Source organism: Anas platyrhynchos, chromosome 1 (assembly GCF_047663525.1).
Source record: "Anas platyrhynchos isolate ZD024472 breed Pekin duck chromosome 1, IASCAAS_PekinDuck_T2T, whole genome shotgun sequence".
In the NCBI taxonomy this organism is placed as follows: Eukaryota; Metazoa; Chordata; class Aves; order Anseriformes; family Anatidae; genus Anas; species Anas platyrhynchos.
In genome coordinates this window covers 163,887,761-163,904,695 of record NC_092587.1, presented here as the reverse complement: position 1 = coordinate 163,904,695, position 16,935 = coordinate 163,887,761, and the positions used below count along the sequence as shown (strand labels likewise).

The 16,935-nt window shown below is 36.8% G+C and overlaps 1 protein-coding gene across 1 annotated transcript in view; it reads left to right on the top strand.

The window, feature by feature from the left end:
• The first annotated feature begins 727 nt into the window (after positions 1-727).
• UCHL3 (ubiquitin C-terminal hydrolase L3) overlaps positions 728-16,935 on the top strand; it is a 29,522-nt gene continuing 13,314 nt past the window's right edge. Inside the window, exons 1-4 of the mRNA XM_027473158.3 lie at positions 728-856; positions 2,567-2,723; positions 3,110-3,195; positions 4,305-4,352. Of these exons, the coding sequence (XP_027328959.2) occupies positions 782-856; positions 2,567-2,723; positions 3,110-3,195; positions 4,305-4,352 (366 nt within the window). The 5' untranslated portion in view covers positions 728-781. The remainder of the gene's footprint in view (positions 857-2,566; positions 2,724-3,109; positions 3,196-4,304; positions 4,353-16,935) is intronic.

Sequence of the window (16,935 nt, the reverse complement as noted above, 5' to 3'; positions counted from 1 at the left end):
TTAGTTTTTGTGTTTCTTAAAGGCATATCTATATAGGTGTGAATCTGCTCAAACATAGTGTCACTATTACTTGAACTCTTTTGTGTGTATGTGTGAATCTGCTCACTGCGTGAATTTTGGAAGGAAGAGAAAGGCATAGATGATTCATTTTACCATCTTATTCTTCTTAAACATCTTGACTGCAAATGTATCAATAAAGAGGTTTCCTCAAATAGCATTGTGCAGGAAGTACAATGAAGCTTTGAATGAATCTTTTCCTTCTAAGAAAGAATAGGCAAAATACTCTGGTCTTCTACTGTATTGCTTTTGGGAACATTATTGGAAACCGCAGAGTTGCGATTTCTTGAGAGCTGGCTAAAGAAATGCTGTAGAAGTTAACAGTTCTTTTTTTCATTAGGGAGAGCAGAGAAATATTACTTGCTGCAAGTTTGTTTTCAGGCATTTTTAACTTCTAGCTGTTAATCAGTACACTTTTCATATTTTAGATTTGATAACCCTGGGTGACTGGAGATCTTCCTACAGAATGTGATTTTTCTAGTAGAAATATGAGAGTTGTGAAATGTTTACTTTTTCAAAAATACATGGAGTTCTCCCACGTCTGTATTTTTTTTGTCTAAAATGTAGTATTTCAAAATAGGATTTGAGTGTGCCGTAAGATACAATTAACTCGTTCTTACAAAGTATACCAGCACATTCATTTAATATTATTCTATATTTTCTTTTCCAGTTTCTCAAACAGTTAGGTATACATCCTGACTGGCAATTTGTAGATGTCTATGGTATGGAACCGGAACTGCTTAGCATGGTGCCAAGACCTGTATGTGCAGTGCTTCTTCTCTTTCCGATAACAGAAAAGGTAAAAGTTTTAGTAACCATTATATCACTGTTGTTGTAAATGAATGCTTGGATGGAGCTTGGAGCAACCTGATTTCCTGGAAAAAATCCCTGCCCATAGCAGGGGGATTGGAACTAGACGATCTTCAAAGGTTTCTTCCAACCCAAACCATTGTGTGAATCTGTAAATCTTGTGCCTTGGTGTCAGAATCAAAATGAGGCTTAAACTTTATTCAGAGACTTCTTAATTATAAAAACAAAAAATAATCAAGAAAATACTTCCTTCAGAACTTTCTTTTGATAATGTTATATGTTTATTTGCAATTTATTGTAAGTGTTTTAATTAGAGTGGGAAAAACTAATGTAGAAGTAAAGAGAAATATACTTCACATAATTTATCAGAAAGCCACAATAGCACGAGCCAAGTAAGGTTGTGTGTGAGACTCTATCAAAAGCAACTACTTCTTGAGTTTTTGTACTGCTGTACTGACTAAACATCAATCCATTTTCAATTCAGTCATCAGTACCAGTATGGCTTTCATTTCTGGGGCAGATGGAGCATATTTCTAAGATGAAAGAGTGTATATATTTCTTTTTGCCGCTTCCTTCCATTCTCCTTTTCTCCCGGTCCCCCCAGTGTGCATCAATTTGCTCGAATTTGGTTATAGGGTTGAATAACCTTGTTAGCATACAGATAATCTTAGGGTTATTGTCCAGTTTAAAGATTGATGACTTACTTAATCGACATCATAGGCTGTAGACAGAATAGGTTGATCCAGTGAATGCTTATTAAGGGATAAGTCAGGTTAGAAAGGACGTTTTGAAGTGATCTGGTCCAACCCTTGCTCAAAATGATGTTTTCAGCATTTGCAACATTTTTTGGAGGGGACAGGGAATGAATGGCAGCTATATTGTTTACCTTATCTAATCTCAACTTTTCTCTAATACATTTAAGGCCTTTTTTTCTCAGTTAAGACTATTTATATTATCTTATACAAGTGCTGTCGATTTAAAATTCTTCGTAAAGGCACCTGCTATTTACTTAAAACGTTTGGACCGTTGTGACAAGCTGCAGGTGTGGAATCATCATGATGCTGGAGAAGTTTCTCAGTTCTGCTTGTCACTGACAGTGCATAGAATCTGAGAGAAATTTCTCAGGAAGAGTTTCTCATTCTGTTTTACATTCAAACTTTACATTTGTCACACCTAAGTAAAAAGTCCATATACTTCAGTATTTTGTGAGTTATTACTACAGAAAATAAACCTTTCCCTTATGATTATGGCTTTTAAAGGACCTATTTTAAACATTATATGATCTTTACATTTTTTTCCAGGAATACAAAGTAATGTAAAATGATGGAACTTACAAGAATGGTTCATGCTGATTAAACACCTGAAGCACAGTGGTTGCTTGATAAACCTTTTGAGACCTCTGTCCTTAAACATTTTTTGTTGAATTAAAGAGAGATGGTGCTAATATTGAACATTCTTGAAATGCTGTTAGGTAACGCATTTCAAAATGATGAATTAAACATGACTGGATTTGGCTATTTGTAAGACCTGATAACAGAGCTCTTCAGTTAGGCAAGTCTGCTTATGCTGCTGGACCTCTTGAGTTAAGTGGGTTTTGATTTTATTAGCTAGCTGTTACTTATGTAAATTGTTTTTGCTTGGATAATATAACAAGTTTCTATTTGTACTACTGGTGAAACTTCTGTAACTTTCTTTCTAGTATGAAACCTTCAGAACAGAAGAAGAAGAGAGAATAAAAGCTAAGGGGCAAGATGTCAAATCATCAGTGTATTTCATGAAGCAGACTATCAACAATGCTTGTGGAACAATTGGGTTAATTCATGCTATTGCAAACAACAGAGATAAAATGAACTTTGGTAAGTGTTTTATGTTTGCTTGCTTGTTTTTGTTGTACTTTCCCCTCCCTTTTTTTTCCCCTTACCACTGTGGAAAGTACTGAGGGAAGGTTGGGATATGTACTATTTTCTCTGAATATAACTGTTCATCTCTACTGAAAGAGCATTTCTGCTTATAATTATATAAAAAAAACGATATTTCACACTAATCCTAAAACACTGAAAACACTTCAAACTGCAGCAGGTAGCAATTCCTTGTGCAGTCAGCCTTCATTGTCTTACAGATATGATGTAGTTATTATCTTTAAATCTTTTGTTGGTTTTAAGCATTCTGCTGGCTTTGAATAATGTAGAATTAAAGCATGGTTCCAAATATGTTAATGTTATGTCTTCTTTTTATTTTTTAGAAACTAATTCATCACTGAAAAAGTTCCTAGAAGATTCATTATCTATGACTCCTGAAGAAAGGGCCAAATATCTAGAAACTTATGAAGTTAGTATTGTACTTTTTACTGTCTTTGAAAATGGTATAAGAATTATTTGCATGAGCAAGTCTTTTGGACTTGGTCCAGTGGATCACTTAAACAATCTGAGTTTACGTGTGAGCTTGTGATCAGACAGCTGCTGCAAAAAAAAATATAAAATGGATTTGGTGGTTTAAAGTATTCCTGCCAGCCCATAGCTCAGTCAGCGGGATGGATTTTGTCAATGTTCTTCATCCATATTAATTCACTGGCTTAGTTTAAAATGATTTTGAAGTGGATGAGTAATGTCTGCACAATCATTTTGGTTGATTCAAGATCCAGTTTAATGGTCAATTTAGGCTGATCTTAGGTTCTTGCTGAAAGGACAGTCCTGCTGTCTCCTTCCATTTATGCCTTCAAGTCACCTTGCTTTGGCTGTAGCTCTTCAGGGCACACAAGGAGCTGATCTGACAGAATTATAGTCCCCCCTCTCCTTCCATCCCCCATGACAAACAGTTAGATGAGTTAGCTGATCGAGTGCTTAGTTGGATCATCATTAGTGCTGATTCAAAGGATGTGACAGAAAGATCTGGCTGCTGATGGAAGGAGAGAATCATGTTGTTGCTCGTGATGATAATGATGATCCTCTATCAAAATGAAAATATTGATGAGTTCCAAGCCTGAGTTCAAATTCAACTTATTGTGAAGTCCTCAGGAATAAGGTTGTTAACACGTGCCTCAAGGAAGAAATAACAAAGAGGAACAGCAGAGGTTTGAGGACATTATCTGCAGAAATGTTGGATACAACTGTCTGATCACAGATTCGACCTAAAGTGTTTTGTTTACTTAAGCCAGGAACTGAAATACCAAAACCACTTGCCAGTACTGTTCTGTGTTGAACTGCAGTAACAAAGTGCTACATATTTGAATTGAATCTGATGAAGCTGAAACACTTGCCTCTTGAGATCCTTGGAAGTGGAGATTATTTGCTGATTCATTTCTTTATTTATCTATCACAAGCATTGAGCAAAAGAAATGACAACTATGGCATTTGATTAAAAAGAAGAGCATGCAATGATTCTTAAAAATAATTTAAGTCTCTCGTTTAAAGTCTGATTGAAATATGCTTTGATTTTAGGCTATTCGCGTCACTCATGAATCCAGTGCCCATGAAGGTCAGACCGAGGTATTCTTTTTTTTTTTTTAATATGTTTGTTAGTAACTACTTTGAGTTGAATATAATGGAGCTTAAAACAATCATAGTAAAGGCTAACAGAGAAATTGAGATTTTTGCTTAATTTTCAGGATAGCGTCCGTCAACAATCAGGGCACAAAGTGAAGTGACATTGGGGGGCAAGGGAACAAACTTGAAGCTCTACAGTTTTTTGTATTATTCTTTTCAAGCCTTTGTATAACACAGATGATCTTTTCAAGCTTTATTTCAGAGTATAAGAGCCAGAAATTATGTTTTAGTGAAAGTTGAGATCAGGATGTTGCAAATTCGTAGCTAGATGTAGGATCCATAGTAACCGTACGAGTGGAACAAACATTGTGTAAGAGTCTGAAAAGTTTTATCTCAGGAAAAGAAATGCTTCAGTACTTGTGTCACTTGTGTACAAATATTACTTCAGATAAATTTTCACCATTTGTGAAATATACACGTAAGCTTTTATCACCACAGATGGAGTGACATAAAATAAATAAAAAAAAAACATGTTTAGGATCAAAGAAATTTGCTGTGCTGCTTAATCAGTACTACAGAATGCTCCTTTATCTGTGTTTATGGGTAAAATAGGACTGAGTTTAAAGTCTCTGCACTCAGTGTTGTACTTTGTTGTACTTCATCAAATATGGGAACAGAACCTCAAAAATTAAATCAATTTTGGAAGGATCTATATTACACATCTAGTTTCCCTGAGCAAAATATAAGGTTAATGCCAGGTGAATAAGTGGCTTTGTGAAGTTTTGAGGAGCGTATGTGGTATTTTCTGGTCTCGTTGCTCTGAATCCTTTTTCGGGAGAGGGGTGGATGCTTATTGAAGTTCCTGTGCCAGTGTATCTTTAGTCTTATGGATTTGGAAGCAGAACAGCTGTGTCAGTCATTGAGGAGGCATAAGCAAGCTACTCAACAGTTTTTGCCTCCTTATTATTAAGGTGATTTTCCATCTTTCTGGTTCAGATTTCAGTATCTGTTCCACAGAAGAAAATTGATTAGATTGTTGCCAGCACCGCTTTTTTTTTTTTTTTTTTTTTTTTGCTATGACTTCAGTGGCTCATATGCTTTCTTTCTGTTTTTCCAGTACTGTGAGTTTTTTCTTTCTTAAAGCTAGTGCTATGTCTTCTATGCATGGGAGAAGAAAGCAAAGCAGACCTTTCTGCTTCCCCCTCACCCTGCCATCTGGAAACCTATACTTACTCATTGTAAGTTAAAGATGGATGAAAAGAGAACTGTTTGAATCATTTCTAGTATTAATATTGACCTTCATGTCGTCTTCTATTTTCTTTCAAATTCTTATTTATTTCTCTAAATCAATCAAGGAAGGTTCTATATTTCAGGAAGAAACATCAATGCAGCTGCAGATTTCTCTTCCTCTTTTAAATAAGAGACTTCAAAAATTCCTGTCTCTTTTCTTTTAAAAATTAGATGGCCCTCTTCTAAGGATTCTCAGTAAGAGAGAGGTTGTGGAGGTTGTTCTGCAAATCACTGAAGACTGAATCTCTTCCTTAGATACTTGCAAAACAGAAGAACATTTAGTTGTTTTGATGTACGGTGGCAGTCATCCAGAGAATAGTTCATCTGTGCATTTTCCTGGCAGAAATTATGGAATAACTGGGAAGAAGATGAAGGCTTACATAGTTCCTGAGGGTCTTTTTATAAAGATTCAGGAAGGTTCTAATTGATTACGGATTCCCTTAATAAGGGACACTTAGCTTCTTGAACTTCCACAAATTAATTGGTTTCCTGACGAAGATATTACAATACAAAATATTAAGAAATTGTGTGGAAAGATGCAGATGTTTTTTCATAATAAAAAGTTACAAGATTGTCTCGGCAACCATGTCTAAACAAAAATGTTGAATAGGTAGTGGCCTTTCCAAATATTTGTTATTCCATTTTATGTAGCTAAATCTGGAAGTAATTCAATGTGGATGTTCCTTAGAATGGTAAAATAACTTTTTCCTGTCCTTCTGTTTCCAAAGTTGAAACAGTACAATGGCTCAATACATGTCCTGGGAGCGTTTCTCAGAATATCCTTTGATCCATCAATCAAAGAAGTAAGAAACAAATAACTTATTATACTGGAAGATGGAATTGCCTGAAGATCCTGTCCTACGATTGTTGTGTGGTGAAGTAGGCAGCGAGGCCTCCCATTTCATCGCTAAAGCACAGCAATTCCTCCTGTAAAGTACAATTCTTTTTAAGCAAAATAAAATACGTGAAATGAGAATGTGCTGAGAAATGTAATGTGGGGTCAGGGTGAGTTGATCTCCCAGTCTTACACCTTGTAGTGGTACGCTTTGGCCATTGCTGTATATCTCTTCATGTAACGGTGAAAGGACTGACGAACGGCATGCCCTCAAAGATGCTGATGTTAGCATATGCAGGTCATACGTGCATGATGTTGACTCGTCCTGCAGGGGAAGTTAAAAGTGCTTTTGCATCAAGAAAGAAGGGAATCTTATTCCTCCTGCATATTTGTAATTGCTAGGAGTGCTTTCCTGGGAATTTAAACTTATTTTCAAGACGCTGGGGAGGAATATGTTTGTCTTCCTTTATTTCTCTTGGTTTTGTTGCTCCCCCTGTTCCCTCCATCCCTAGAACGGCAAGGGCACTTTTCATAGAAGTCTCCTTTGAATAAAGTGACTTACGTAGTTGCTTAATGATAGTAAGCGCTGCAGCTTTGCAAGCAAAAGGTTCTTTCCAGGTCTCCCACAGAACTAAATATAAGAAAGTGTGCAAGGCCTACTCTTTTAGCATGATTACTTTGGCTTGTGTGGTTCCTAACAGAACAGGTTGCTCTGAGGGTAGTTCTGCCTGTCCCTCAGATAGGTGTTGCATACTACTGTCGGCTCAGATTCTTCTGAAAATGTTGCTTAAGCTCAACAGTGAATAGAATAACTTCCAAAAGTGGCAAGTATGGCAGTCAGATTTGCTAATTCAGTTAAGAGACAATGCAACTGCGGCTGCTTTCAAGATGCTGTTCTTTCCCTCCTCCAAGCAAAACATGCCATTACATGGTGTCATGAGATAAAGTAAAATTTTGTGGAGTCTTGGGATGTTGAAGGTTTAAAAATAGTGAAGAATTACAGACAGGTTCTCCTCTGAAAATATTTTTTCTGGGCTCTCATTTCTCAGATGCTTAAGGATTCAGCCTTTTATAATGGTAAATAAAGCCTGACAATCTTACTAAATTGGGATAATTATTTTTATCATCTCAGTGGCTTCTTGATTTTTTTTTCAGCCTGCCACTGGATTTTCTGCTATTGTTTCTGTTGTGTATTTCAAATCTGGAAATAAAGTGAGCCCACCTAGAAATAAACAGTTAAAAGTAATAACAGTGAAGCAGAACTATCGTTCCAGTATCTATGTATTTCATCTATTCCTTTGTCTGGGTGTGTAGGCTTTGTTTCTGGTTTAAAATAGTCTGTAATCAGACCGATGTTATAAGCTCTTGTTCTATATAAGTTGTATGGTAGGCATTGGAATGGGCTGCCCAGGGAAGCGGTTGAGTCACCATCCCTGGAGGTCTTTAAAAGACATTTAGATGTAGAGCTTTGTGATATGGCTTAGTGGAGGACTAGTTAGTGTTAGGTCAGAGGTTGGACTAGGTGATCTTGAAGGTCTCTTCCAACCTAGACAATTGTGTGATTCTTAAATTTTAAAGAAAAATTGTGTTGTGGGTGGGGAGGGGGAAGGTATTAGGCAGGATAATACTTTCATAAGTCTAACATTAGTGGACTACTAGATTCTACACTCCAGTTTGTGATTGGTAGAAGAGAAAGTAAGAGTGGCCAGTTTGCTTCTGGAATTTATCATTAATGCACGATCTATTTAGGTGAAGCATTAAGATGAATCGCTGTAGCTGTCAGTTTCAGTCCATTGGCTTAGAATGCTCTGTCTTGAGGGATGCTTTGCCAGGTTTCCCAGGTTTCATAGCTGTGGTTCATTTACTTTGTTTAAAAAGCAACAAGGACAAGAATAAACCTGTGTTCCTAGCTGTTTTGTGTAATTTTCTGGTAATTCATTCAAAGCCTTTCAGGCCAACTATAGACTGGGTTAGAATTGAGTGTTTGTGGTAGCCTTTTTTTTTTTTTTTTTTTAGCATTAAAATATGTGAGTTTTTTTAATGAATTTTAGTGATGGTTTTCTGTTTGTTTTTTTTTTTGTCAAAAAGTATGTGTATTTTCTTAAAATTGATATGTGTTCTGTTCTTTAAAAAAGAAAGTTCATTTGTAAAAACAGTTAAATGTTTTTTTTTTTTTATTTCACTAATTTCATATTTGCAACTTGAAAAGATTGTGAAGTTGAGTTAGTCCTTTAGGCCAGATTTTGGACCAAATTTGATTCAAGTTTGTTGTTAAGACTCATGGATTCGTTGTATCCACGGCTTGCTTTCTTGCTGCAGTAAAACAAATAAATAGATAAAATGGTGCTGCAAGTATTTCTGTGTTTAAAATTATATGCCTGTTTAAAATTACTTACCGGAAAATCCATGAATACTTCTGCTGGAGAAACATAGTGTTAGATTTTAGGGCTTTCAAGGGTGATAGGATTCTTGTCCCATGCTTCATTGCCATTTGGAATGAGAGCAATTAGTGTAAGATTCTTTTAATAGTCTTTTCTTCTAAAATGTATGCTCCTGAAACTTAGGCTTTCTCAAATACCATTTATTTCCTACATGAAAGTGCCAAAAAAGGATCTGAATCTTTATGATAAAAGCTGGATGGATCCAGTGGCTTAAGGCGAGGTTTTCTGGTTTCAGCTTTCAGCAGAGTTTAAGCTCTTTTTATCTGTTTCTTTTGTTGATTGTTTTACAGATGCAACAACCATGTACTTTGGAACAAAAAGGAAACCTTTCCTTTTTTTTTGCCAGATTGCTACCTTTCTTAAACCCTTCCCTCTCCCTAAAAGGCAGCTAATAATGAAACTGGTATAGTTGCCAGCTACTCCAGATCTTTCAGCTAACATGTCTTTATTGTTCTGTTGGGCGTGTACTTTTGTTTATAATACCTATAGGATGTCTGAAGATAATGGAAAATAAAACCTGCGTCTTTGCAGAACTGCACACGCTTTTAAGCTGGTCTTTGCATTGTCACGTCTTGCTGAGCAGTGGGGTTTTTTGTTGTTATTCTAGTGCCTTCTTCAGCAGTTCAGAAACGGCCAAAACCCTGTACTACCATAAATCTTAACATTTCTGATACTCTCTTACAAAAATAATTTTAAAATAATAAAAAGACAATACAGCCTGTGGATGCTAGAACATCCACATAAGCCATCAGTGTTCATTAATGAAGAAGTTATTACCAAATCCAAAAAAAAGAAAAATCAATTAATGGCCCTGATCAGGATCACTTGCTATGATAGCTTTCAGAAAGTCGTTCCAGGTAGAAAATATTATCTGTGTTGATACTTGAAGTAAATTACCTTTCTAATATTTGACCGTAATAATGAGAGTGGCAAGGTACTTCTGTTTTGTTCCTGTATTACCGACATCCATATCAACCACTCTGCAATTACGCTTCATTGCAGCTCAATTCCACAGTGCAGAAAATGTCAAGCTGTCCCGTATGAAGTACTTTTTTAAAAGGCTAATTGGCCTTTACTCAAGGATTAGGTCTAAAGAATGGTCTGTATCCAACCTCTGCATTTCTGAAGGCTTTGACGTGCTTCACTTGTCCAAATACTATTTGGGTAGCAGTATTTGAAGTTCTAGTCAGCTGTGTGTCTGTGGCAGCTGAAGTCATTCTGGATTGTCAAGCTACCTAAAAAATATTAAATATATATATGTATCTGTCTTCACTGGCTTCCTGAAGCAGTTCATCCTCTGGTCTTGTAGGAGCTACTTCTAGCACAGAAGTGTTAGGAGCAAACTCGTGGGAAAAGAGGGGAGGAGACTCACAAGACCAGACTTTGATCAACTTTTGCCACTGTGGACAGCAAATATTCAAGTAGTTGCGGTGTTAAGCAACTGATGAGCCATTTGAGTGACATCAAGGTGTCACCAACTGCTGACACATGGCTTTCCATTCACTTTTTGTTATGAAGTTTAAGTGATAGAAGCTTTTGCTATGTGCGGTACTTGTGGCATATGGAAACTTCCATGTTTGAGGCTGAAAGTTTTTGGACAGCGGAGTTTTTAGCATGGTTTATGCATTAATAGTAGAAGAATGTCATTTTGTAATGTTTGGGAAATCCACTTCTTTAAATCATATTACAGAGTAACTCAGAATAATGTTTTAATCAAGCAAATAAACACAAGTGAAATAGCCACTTGAAATGCCTGTGTACTTGATACTGGTTAGAGAGTAGTTAAGAGCTACTGATTTTGGTGGTCTAAATTCTTGGGAGAAAATTAGGAGCTCTAAGACTACTGTTTTTCTTTCTTCTTCCTTAGAGGCTATCGAGAACATCTAACTGAATGAAGTTTAACCTACTGTTAACCTAGTGTTTCAGTTGCTAGTTATTATGGAAGAGGGAGCAGAACTGGAGTATAAAATGTATCAGCTATCTCTGGCTGCAGAGTATATACCTTAAAGGAGGCTGTAGTAAGGTGGGGGTTGGTCTATTCTCCCATGTGCCTGGCAACAGGACAAGGGGGAACAGGCTAAAGTTGCACCAGGGGAGGTTTAGGTTGGATGTTAGGAAGAACTTCCTTACCGAAAGGGTTGTTAGGCATTGGAATGGGCTGCCCAGGGAAGTGGTGGAGTCACTATCCCTGGAGGTCTTCAAAAGATGTTTAGATGTAGAGCTTAGGGATATGGTTTAGTGGAGGACTTGTTAGTGTTAGGTCAGAGGTTGGAGGTCTCTTCTAACCACAGATGATTCTGTGATACTGCCATTGATTCCGTAACTCTTCCTGTTCATTCTTTTTAGTATGCTTCATACATGCATTTACCAACTGACAGCTCTGGCTATTAGAGCTCCGTGTTTGGCTACATGAGGCTTTGCAATGAGCAGACTTGGATGCTGCATCTGAGCTGCCATTTCAAATGAAAACAGCATTCTTGTACCTCGTTGAGCCTCTCTTAAAAATAGTGATGATGGAAATCAAGATTGGTATCTGACTCTGTCGGAGTCATAAGTAAGAACTGGACTCAGATGTTTACCAAGAACTGAAATATTTGTGCACATCAGTATACCTACATGTGCTTACTGTTCACAAGTATGATTAGAAATATTTTTCACATCAATTGAAATTGGCAGCCCCTAAACGGCTTGATTTCTTCCTTAACTCAAACCGTAACTGTGAACTCCAGTCTGTAAACTTGTTTAGCATGCCCTGAGAACTGTAATCTTGCTTGGAATGTACTAAGTTAGACTTTGATCACAGTAACAGTTGTTAACGTTGGCAAGCACTAAGGAGCGTCAATGCACTCTGTTCTCAGCTGCTGTAAAACTTGAACTTCCAAAGATCTTTGACTCCCTGGGGGATTGCAATTTATTGTTAGAGCAGAAATATAAAGGAGCTTCCCTTTCACTCCTGCCAAGAACATGTGGGATTTTTTTTAATAGTCCATATTCCTCAGTGTTTCTTCTGAATAATCCTTGCGCTGTTGTAAAGAAACATTTACATCTAAGGAGAATATGAAACCAATTATACAACTGCTTCTAAGATGATTTTTGACTAGCTTAGCTTTACAAAACAAGCACGTAATCCCTCCACTAAAGGTGGTGATGTTGCCTAGAAATGTGTAGCTGTAGTGTTTCCTTCTGTTATGGCCAACTCTGTAAAAAGTGTGTGTTTTAAAAGAACAAAACGAAACTTACTAGAATTGTGTGAAACGTTTTGAAACTTACATTTGGTTAGTCTTTGACTCCTTGCACTGTCCTGTGACTTTTGTGTCAGTGTGTGAGGCATTCATCAATCTGATTTCTGTATTCTACTGAGCAAATAACTAAGAAGGTATTAATACAGTATTGCTCTGAACTTTCAATTCTGGATCTTATGCTTAACTGTAAAATCCGTACAAAGAAACTCTGCTCTTAGGATAAAACAGAACTACGGAGGATATTCGCACCCATAAAGCAGCCAGTGAATTCAAATAGCAAGTAAATAAGTGAAAGTAACAAAATATTTTTACAGTTGTGCATCACACGTCTCCAATCCATAACGCTATGGTGCTGTTCTTGCACTGCATATGTAAGAGACAGTAAGTAGCAGGTTCTTGGCATGTGTTTACTCACTGGTGTTTCAGCAGGCTGATCATGTCAGGTTGTGGTTGAGTTCACATTCAAGATTTTTTTCCTCAGGCAGAAGAGAAACTGGTTTGACTCCCTGTTTTCCAGACACTCCAGACACTAATTTGGGGGAAACTAAAAGAACATGCCATCCTTAAGACAGTTACTGCTTTACTCATACAGCTGGAGCTAGTCAGTAGGCTAAAATGAAGAGCTGATGTTGCTTGCATCACCCTACTTTCCTCAAAGAAGGACACCAAACACATGTAGTTGGGTGTGCAACAGCAACGTTCAATTTGTTGTAAGAAGAATGTTAAAGAGGAAAAACTGTTTGCAAAATTCAAGTTAACTAGCTTTTTCAGAGCTCCCCAACATTTGGATTTTTTTTGTAATTCAATTAATTTTTGATCACAGAAGTCGCCATTGTGATAATCTAGCTTGACTTTTGCCTAACATAGGCCATAGAACTTAATTTTAGGTGTTGAGAGAGATAAATTATAGCTAATTTTGGAAAAGCTTGGGTGCTCTGATCTCACCATTTTTGTCGTCTTGAAGCTATGTTTTTACCCATACCTCTAGCTAAGTTACTCTCAGGATACGGTTCTTTCTTAATCCTGGATTGAATTGATGTAGGGAATACTGTTAAGATATTATCAGCTGCAGAAGCACTAATTAACCATACTGGTGCGGAAGTTGTTTGGCTAACAGGTGTAGCCCGATTCAGTTTAAAAGGCAGTCAGTTTCCATATGTATTAGTACTCATAACTGCAATGTTGAGAAAGCTAGTAGCTCTGTTAGCAGTGGAACCTTGATTTCCTGAAAATTTGCGTGTTGTGTGATATTGTTGTATGTAATAAAACTTTAGTCAGGAAAAAGGCTTTTCCTGCATTAGAAATATTCGTAATGCCCCTTGCTTGGGTGATTTCTGTGGTGTGCTGTTGGAGATGAGAAGCAGTGTTTACTTCTGGCATATTTTCTTTGTCAGGCTTCTCTTCCATGTTCTGACTGCTTCCATCTTCCCAGAAAAGCTGGAAGGAAATTAACAGCTTTACCACTGCCAGCAAAAGAGGCTTAAAATGCTGTTAAAAAAGGTGAAGGAAGGAAGAGGAGGAGGATCTTTTCAGACTATGAAGTATAGGTTTAATTTGTACATGGAAAAAATACGAAGAAGAATGGCTTCTAAGAAAGAAAAACATATATTACACTTAGTACTGCAATACAGACTCTTCAAAACATTGTGCTTAATCCAGTCATGAGGAAAGACCTCAAAAGGTGGTGGAAAAATGATAGGTATGAGTGTATCTTTTCTGAGTATAGTCTTAAAGCAAGGATAACTCTTATGTTGCTCATTTGGCTGGAAAGGTTACGTTTTTTAGTGTCATCTCAACATTCCTCTGTCTCTACTACAGGGCGTACTGTACTTGCTATAACGAGGCTACAAACAGTTTGGGAGGAGGTGTTGCACGCTTTAAGATCGACTCGATTGAGCGTATGCAGAACATGTGGCAGGGCCTCTGATCCCAAGGGCTGTGCATCTTCCTAGTTCTGGAAGCAAAGACTAAGACCAACAGCATTTTATCTCTTTGTGTTTCCAAACCTTCCAGTGATGATGATATGCAGTCAAACCTCCTTTGATTTCTGTCCTAGCGGAAAGGCCCAGTCCCAGCGTAGCTTATCAAGTGATGGACAAGGAAGCCTCCTTAGAGGCTTAGAGAGGAAGGTGGCAGAGGCTTTCCAGTGACGGGGGTGCCCTGAAGTTAAACTTCCAGGTAGACGAATTTTTGTAATCACTAGAAAATCCATCAGTAATAAATACTTACACTTGGAAAGAAATGGTTGTACAATCCAAATGCCACTTGATCCTGTTAGGTCTTCAATGTGTTGCACATAGACTGAGATACTTTGCTGCATCAAGTTCCCCAAACAAGATGAGCAGATGGACACCCTCTTTCTAGAGCCTGACAGGTTTGGACTTGAGCTGGGTCCTGAGCTACTCAGCATTATCAAAGTTGCACACTTCCAGGCATGCACAGAGGCACAGATCTCAGTGCCTGTGTAACGTTATCATATGCATTTCCTTAAGATCTTAGGTTTAAATGTCTAGGCTTTAATAGCAGCTATACATAGGAATAAGGTTTTGATTGAGGCAGAAATTGATTGCCTGAGCCGCCTTTTTTTTTGTACCTATTTAATGAAAACTTAATTTCTGTAATGCTAAAATACATTATTAAAACAATTAACTTAATGTGCTTACTGGTATATCTGACAATAATATTCAATTCTATTTTAGGCTTTCTCTTTTACCACTTCAGATATTTGACCTGTTACAATTTGCAGCACTGAAGTATGCTCCTGTGATGTTTTCTCCTTGTGAAGTTATTAATTCTTTTCTCTGCAGGTTGCTAGTTGTTGAGGAGTCCTGTATGAATAGAGTGTTTAAAGTTATGATTTGTCTCCTGCATTTTAAATTAAATGTGGAATGTACTACTTTGCATCCTTTATTTGGCAATGTATATTTAGCATTCATTTCATACTAATACTGACATGTAATTCTGTTGTAATATTTGTATTTCTAATATTCAGTTGAAAACAACCTCAGCTGACAGCAGCTTAACGTGTGCTTATTATTAAAGCAGTGCATGGAATTTCATGGCTATTACAGTGCTGCTAATTAGGTAGAATCCAGTATTAATTTAGCTTTGCCAGAGCTCCTATTTACTGTCTGTTGAAATTTCACTCTTGCAATACAAAAGTACATTTTCAATGGAGAGAAGGTTTCTCTTCATAGTGGTTGAACTCACAAGGGTACTTGTTAATACAAGAAATAAAGGTTAAAAAGATTCAAGGAAAGGAATTTTAAAATGAGGTAAATTACTCAGTAAGTAGTAAACTTATTAATAGTTGCCTTAAACTGCATTCAAAGTTATAAATTGGTCTTTGAAAGCCTCAAGATTTTTCTCGTCTCATTAGGCAAGGGGTATTTTTAACGTATTATCATTATTTTGACAATATTAGCTAGAAAACAAATTAATATAATCATGAAGAGTAGTAAAAGTGAGAAATTATGGTAAAGGTAGTGACTGTCAAAAAGACTTCGTTAAAACATTTTTCAAAATTTTGTTCATCCCTGGATTATTAAGCAATACCAAATTTAAAGATTTGTTTGCGCTTATAGTTGCATAGTAATTACAGTAGGAATACTAAAAGATGTTTTTTATCTGAAAAAAAAACACCATCAGCAACAGAATGCATCAAAGCTAGTATAAACTTCAGTTACTATATTGCAGATTTCAGGAAGACTGGTGATCTTGTCTGTTTTTATAGCAGAAGCTTACAAAATGGTGAAACATTAATGTGGTGCGTGTTGTCTTTAATCATGAACTTCTCCTCTGCATAGTTTTTAAATTTCTGCCCTACTGCATGTTTTAATTGAAGTGGATCCTCTGTATGTAGGGAGGTCTGTGGACTGAGGTCTTTCAGTAGCAGTGTTTTTTCAGTCACCTTTTGAAATTTTGTTAGGCAAGCTGAGCATAAATTCTTTTAAAGCCATCTAAATGTAAAAGGTCTTATTCAAAATTATTTCATGTAAAGAATTTGAAAAAACAAACACAGTACAGATGAAGTATAATAGCCATTAAACTCCTGTAAACTTCTTTGACTCTTAAAAGTATTATCATAGCTAAATTCTTCTTTCTTCATACAGTTATGTTTTGGGTTGGAGATTTTATACTTTTGTCCTCTTTTATATGGACCTGATGAGATTTAGGGGTGGATCAGAATACTTGAGAATCAGAATCTAATTGGGGGGAAAAAAGAGTTTGTCAAGCCTGTGGAAAACTATTCTCTGAACAGGCTCTGAGACTTGATAATACTTCGTGCTTATCTCTGAGCTCTAAAGTTGCTGTTCTTGTTTCTTGTTCTTCATGAAGAATTCTTATCCCTGTCCTTGTGTTTTAAGGTCAGCAATATGGGAGCAGAAAGAAGCAATTCATTGTCCTACTCTTGGTAGGAAAAGGAAAAAAATGAAAATTGAACAGGAAAGAAGGTGAAATGCTTCAAAAAATGGTACAAAGAAAGTAAATGGTTTTGACTGGTGCTTATGCTTTGATTAAACAGTGAAAATCTGTTTTTCAGAGAAAGTTACATAATGCTCAGTTTCTGAAGTCTACTAGAATTGTTCTGTTGAGTGCATGATGTGGGACTTGTCTTAGGGAACTGCAGTTGCTATTCTGCTTGCATAACCTTAATGCATTCATGAGCAGCTGGCATGTCTCAGTGCAGCTATCTGGGATGTCATCAATGTGTAAGTATGTTTTCTTGTGGGGCTCTGCAGGGATTGCTTCCAAGACCTGTAATGTTAAACAATTTC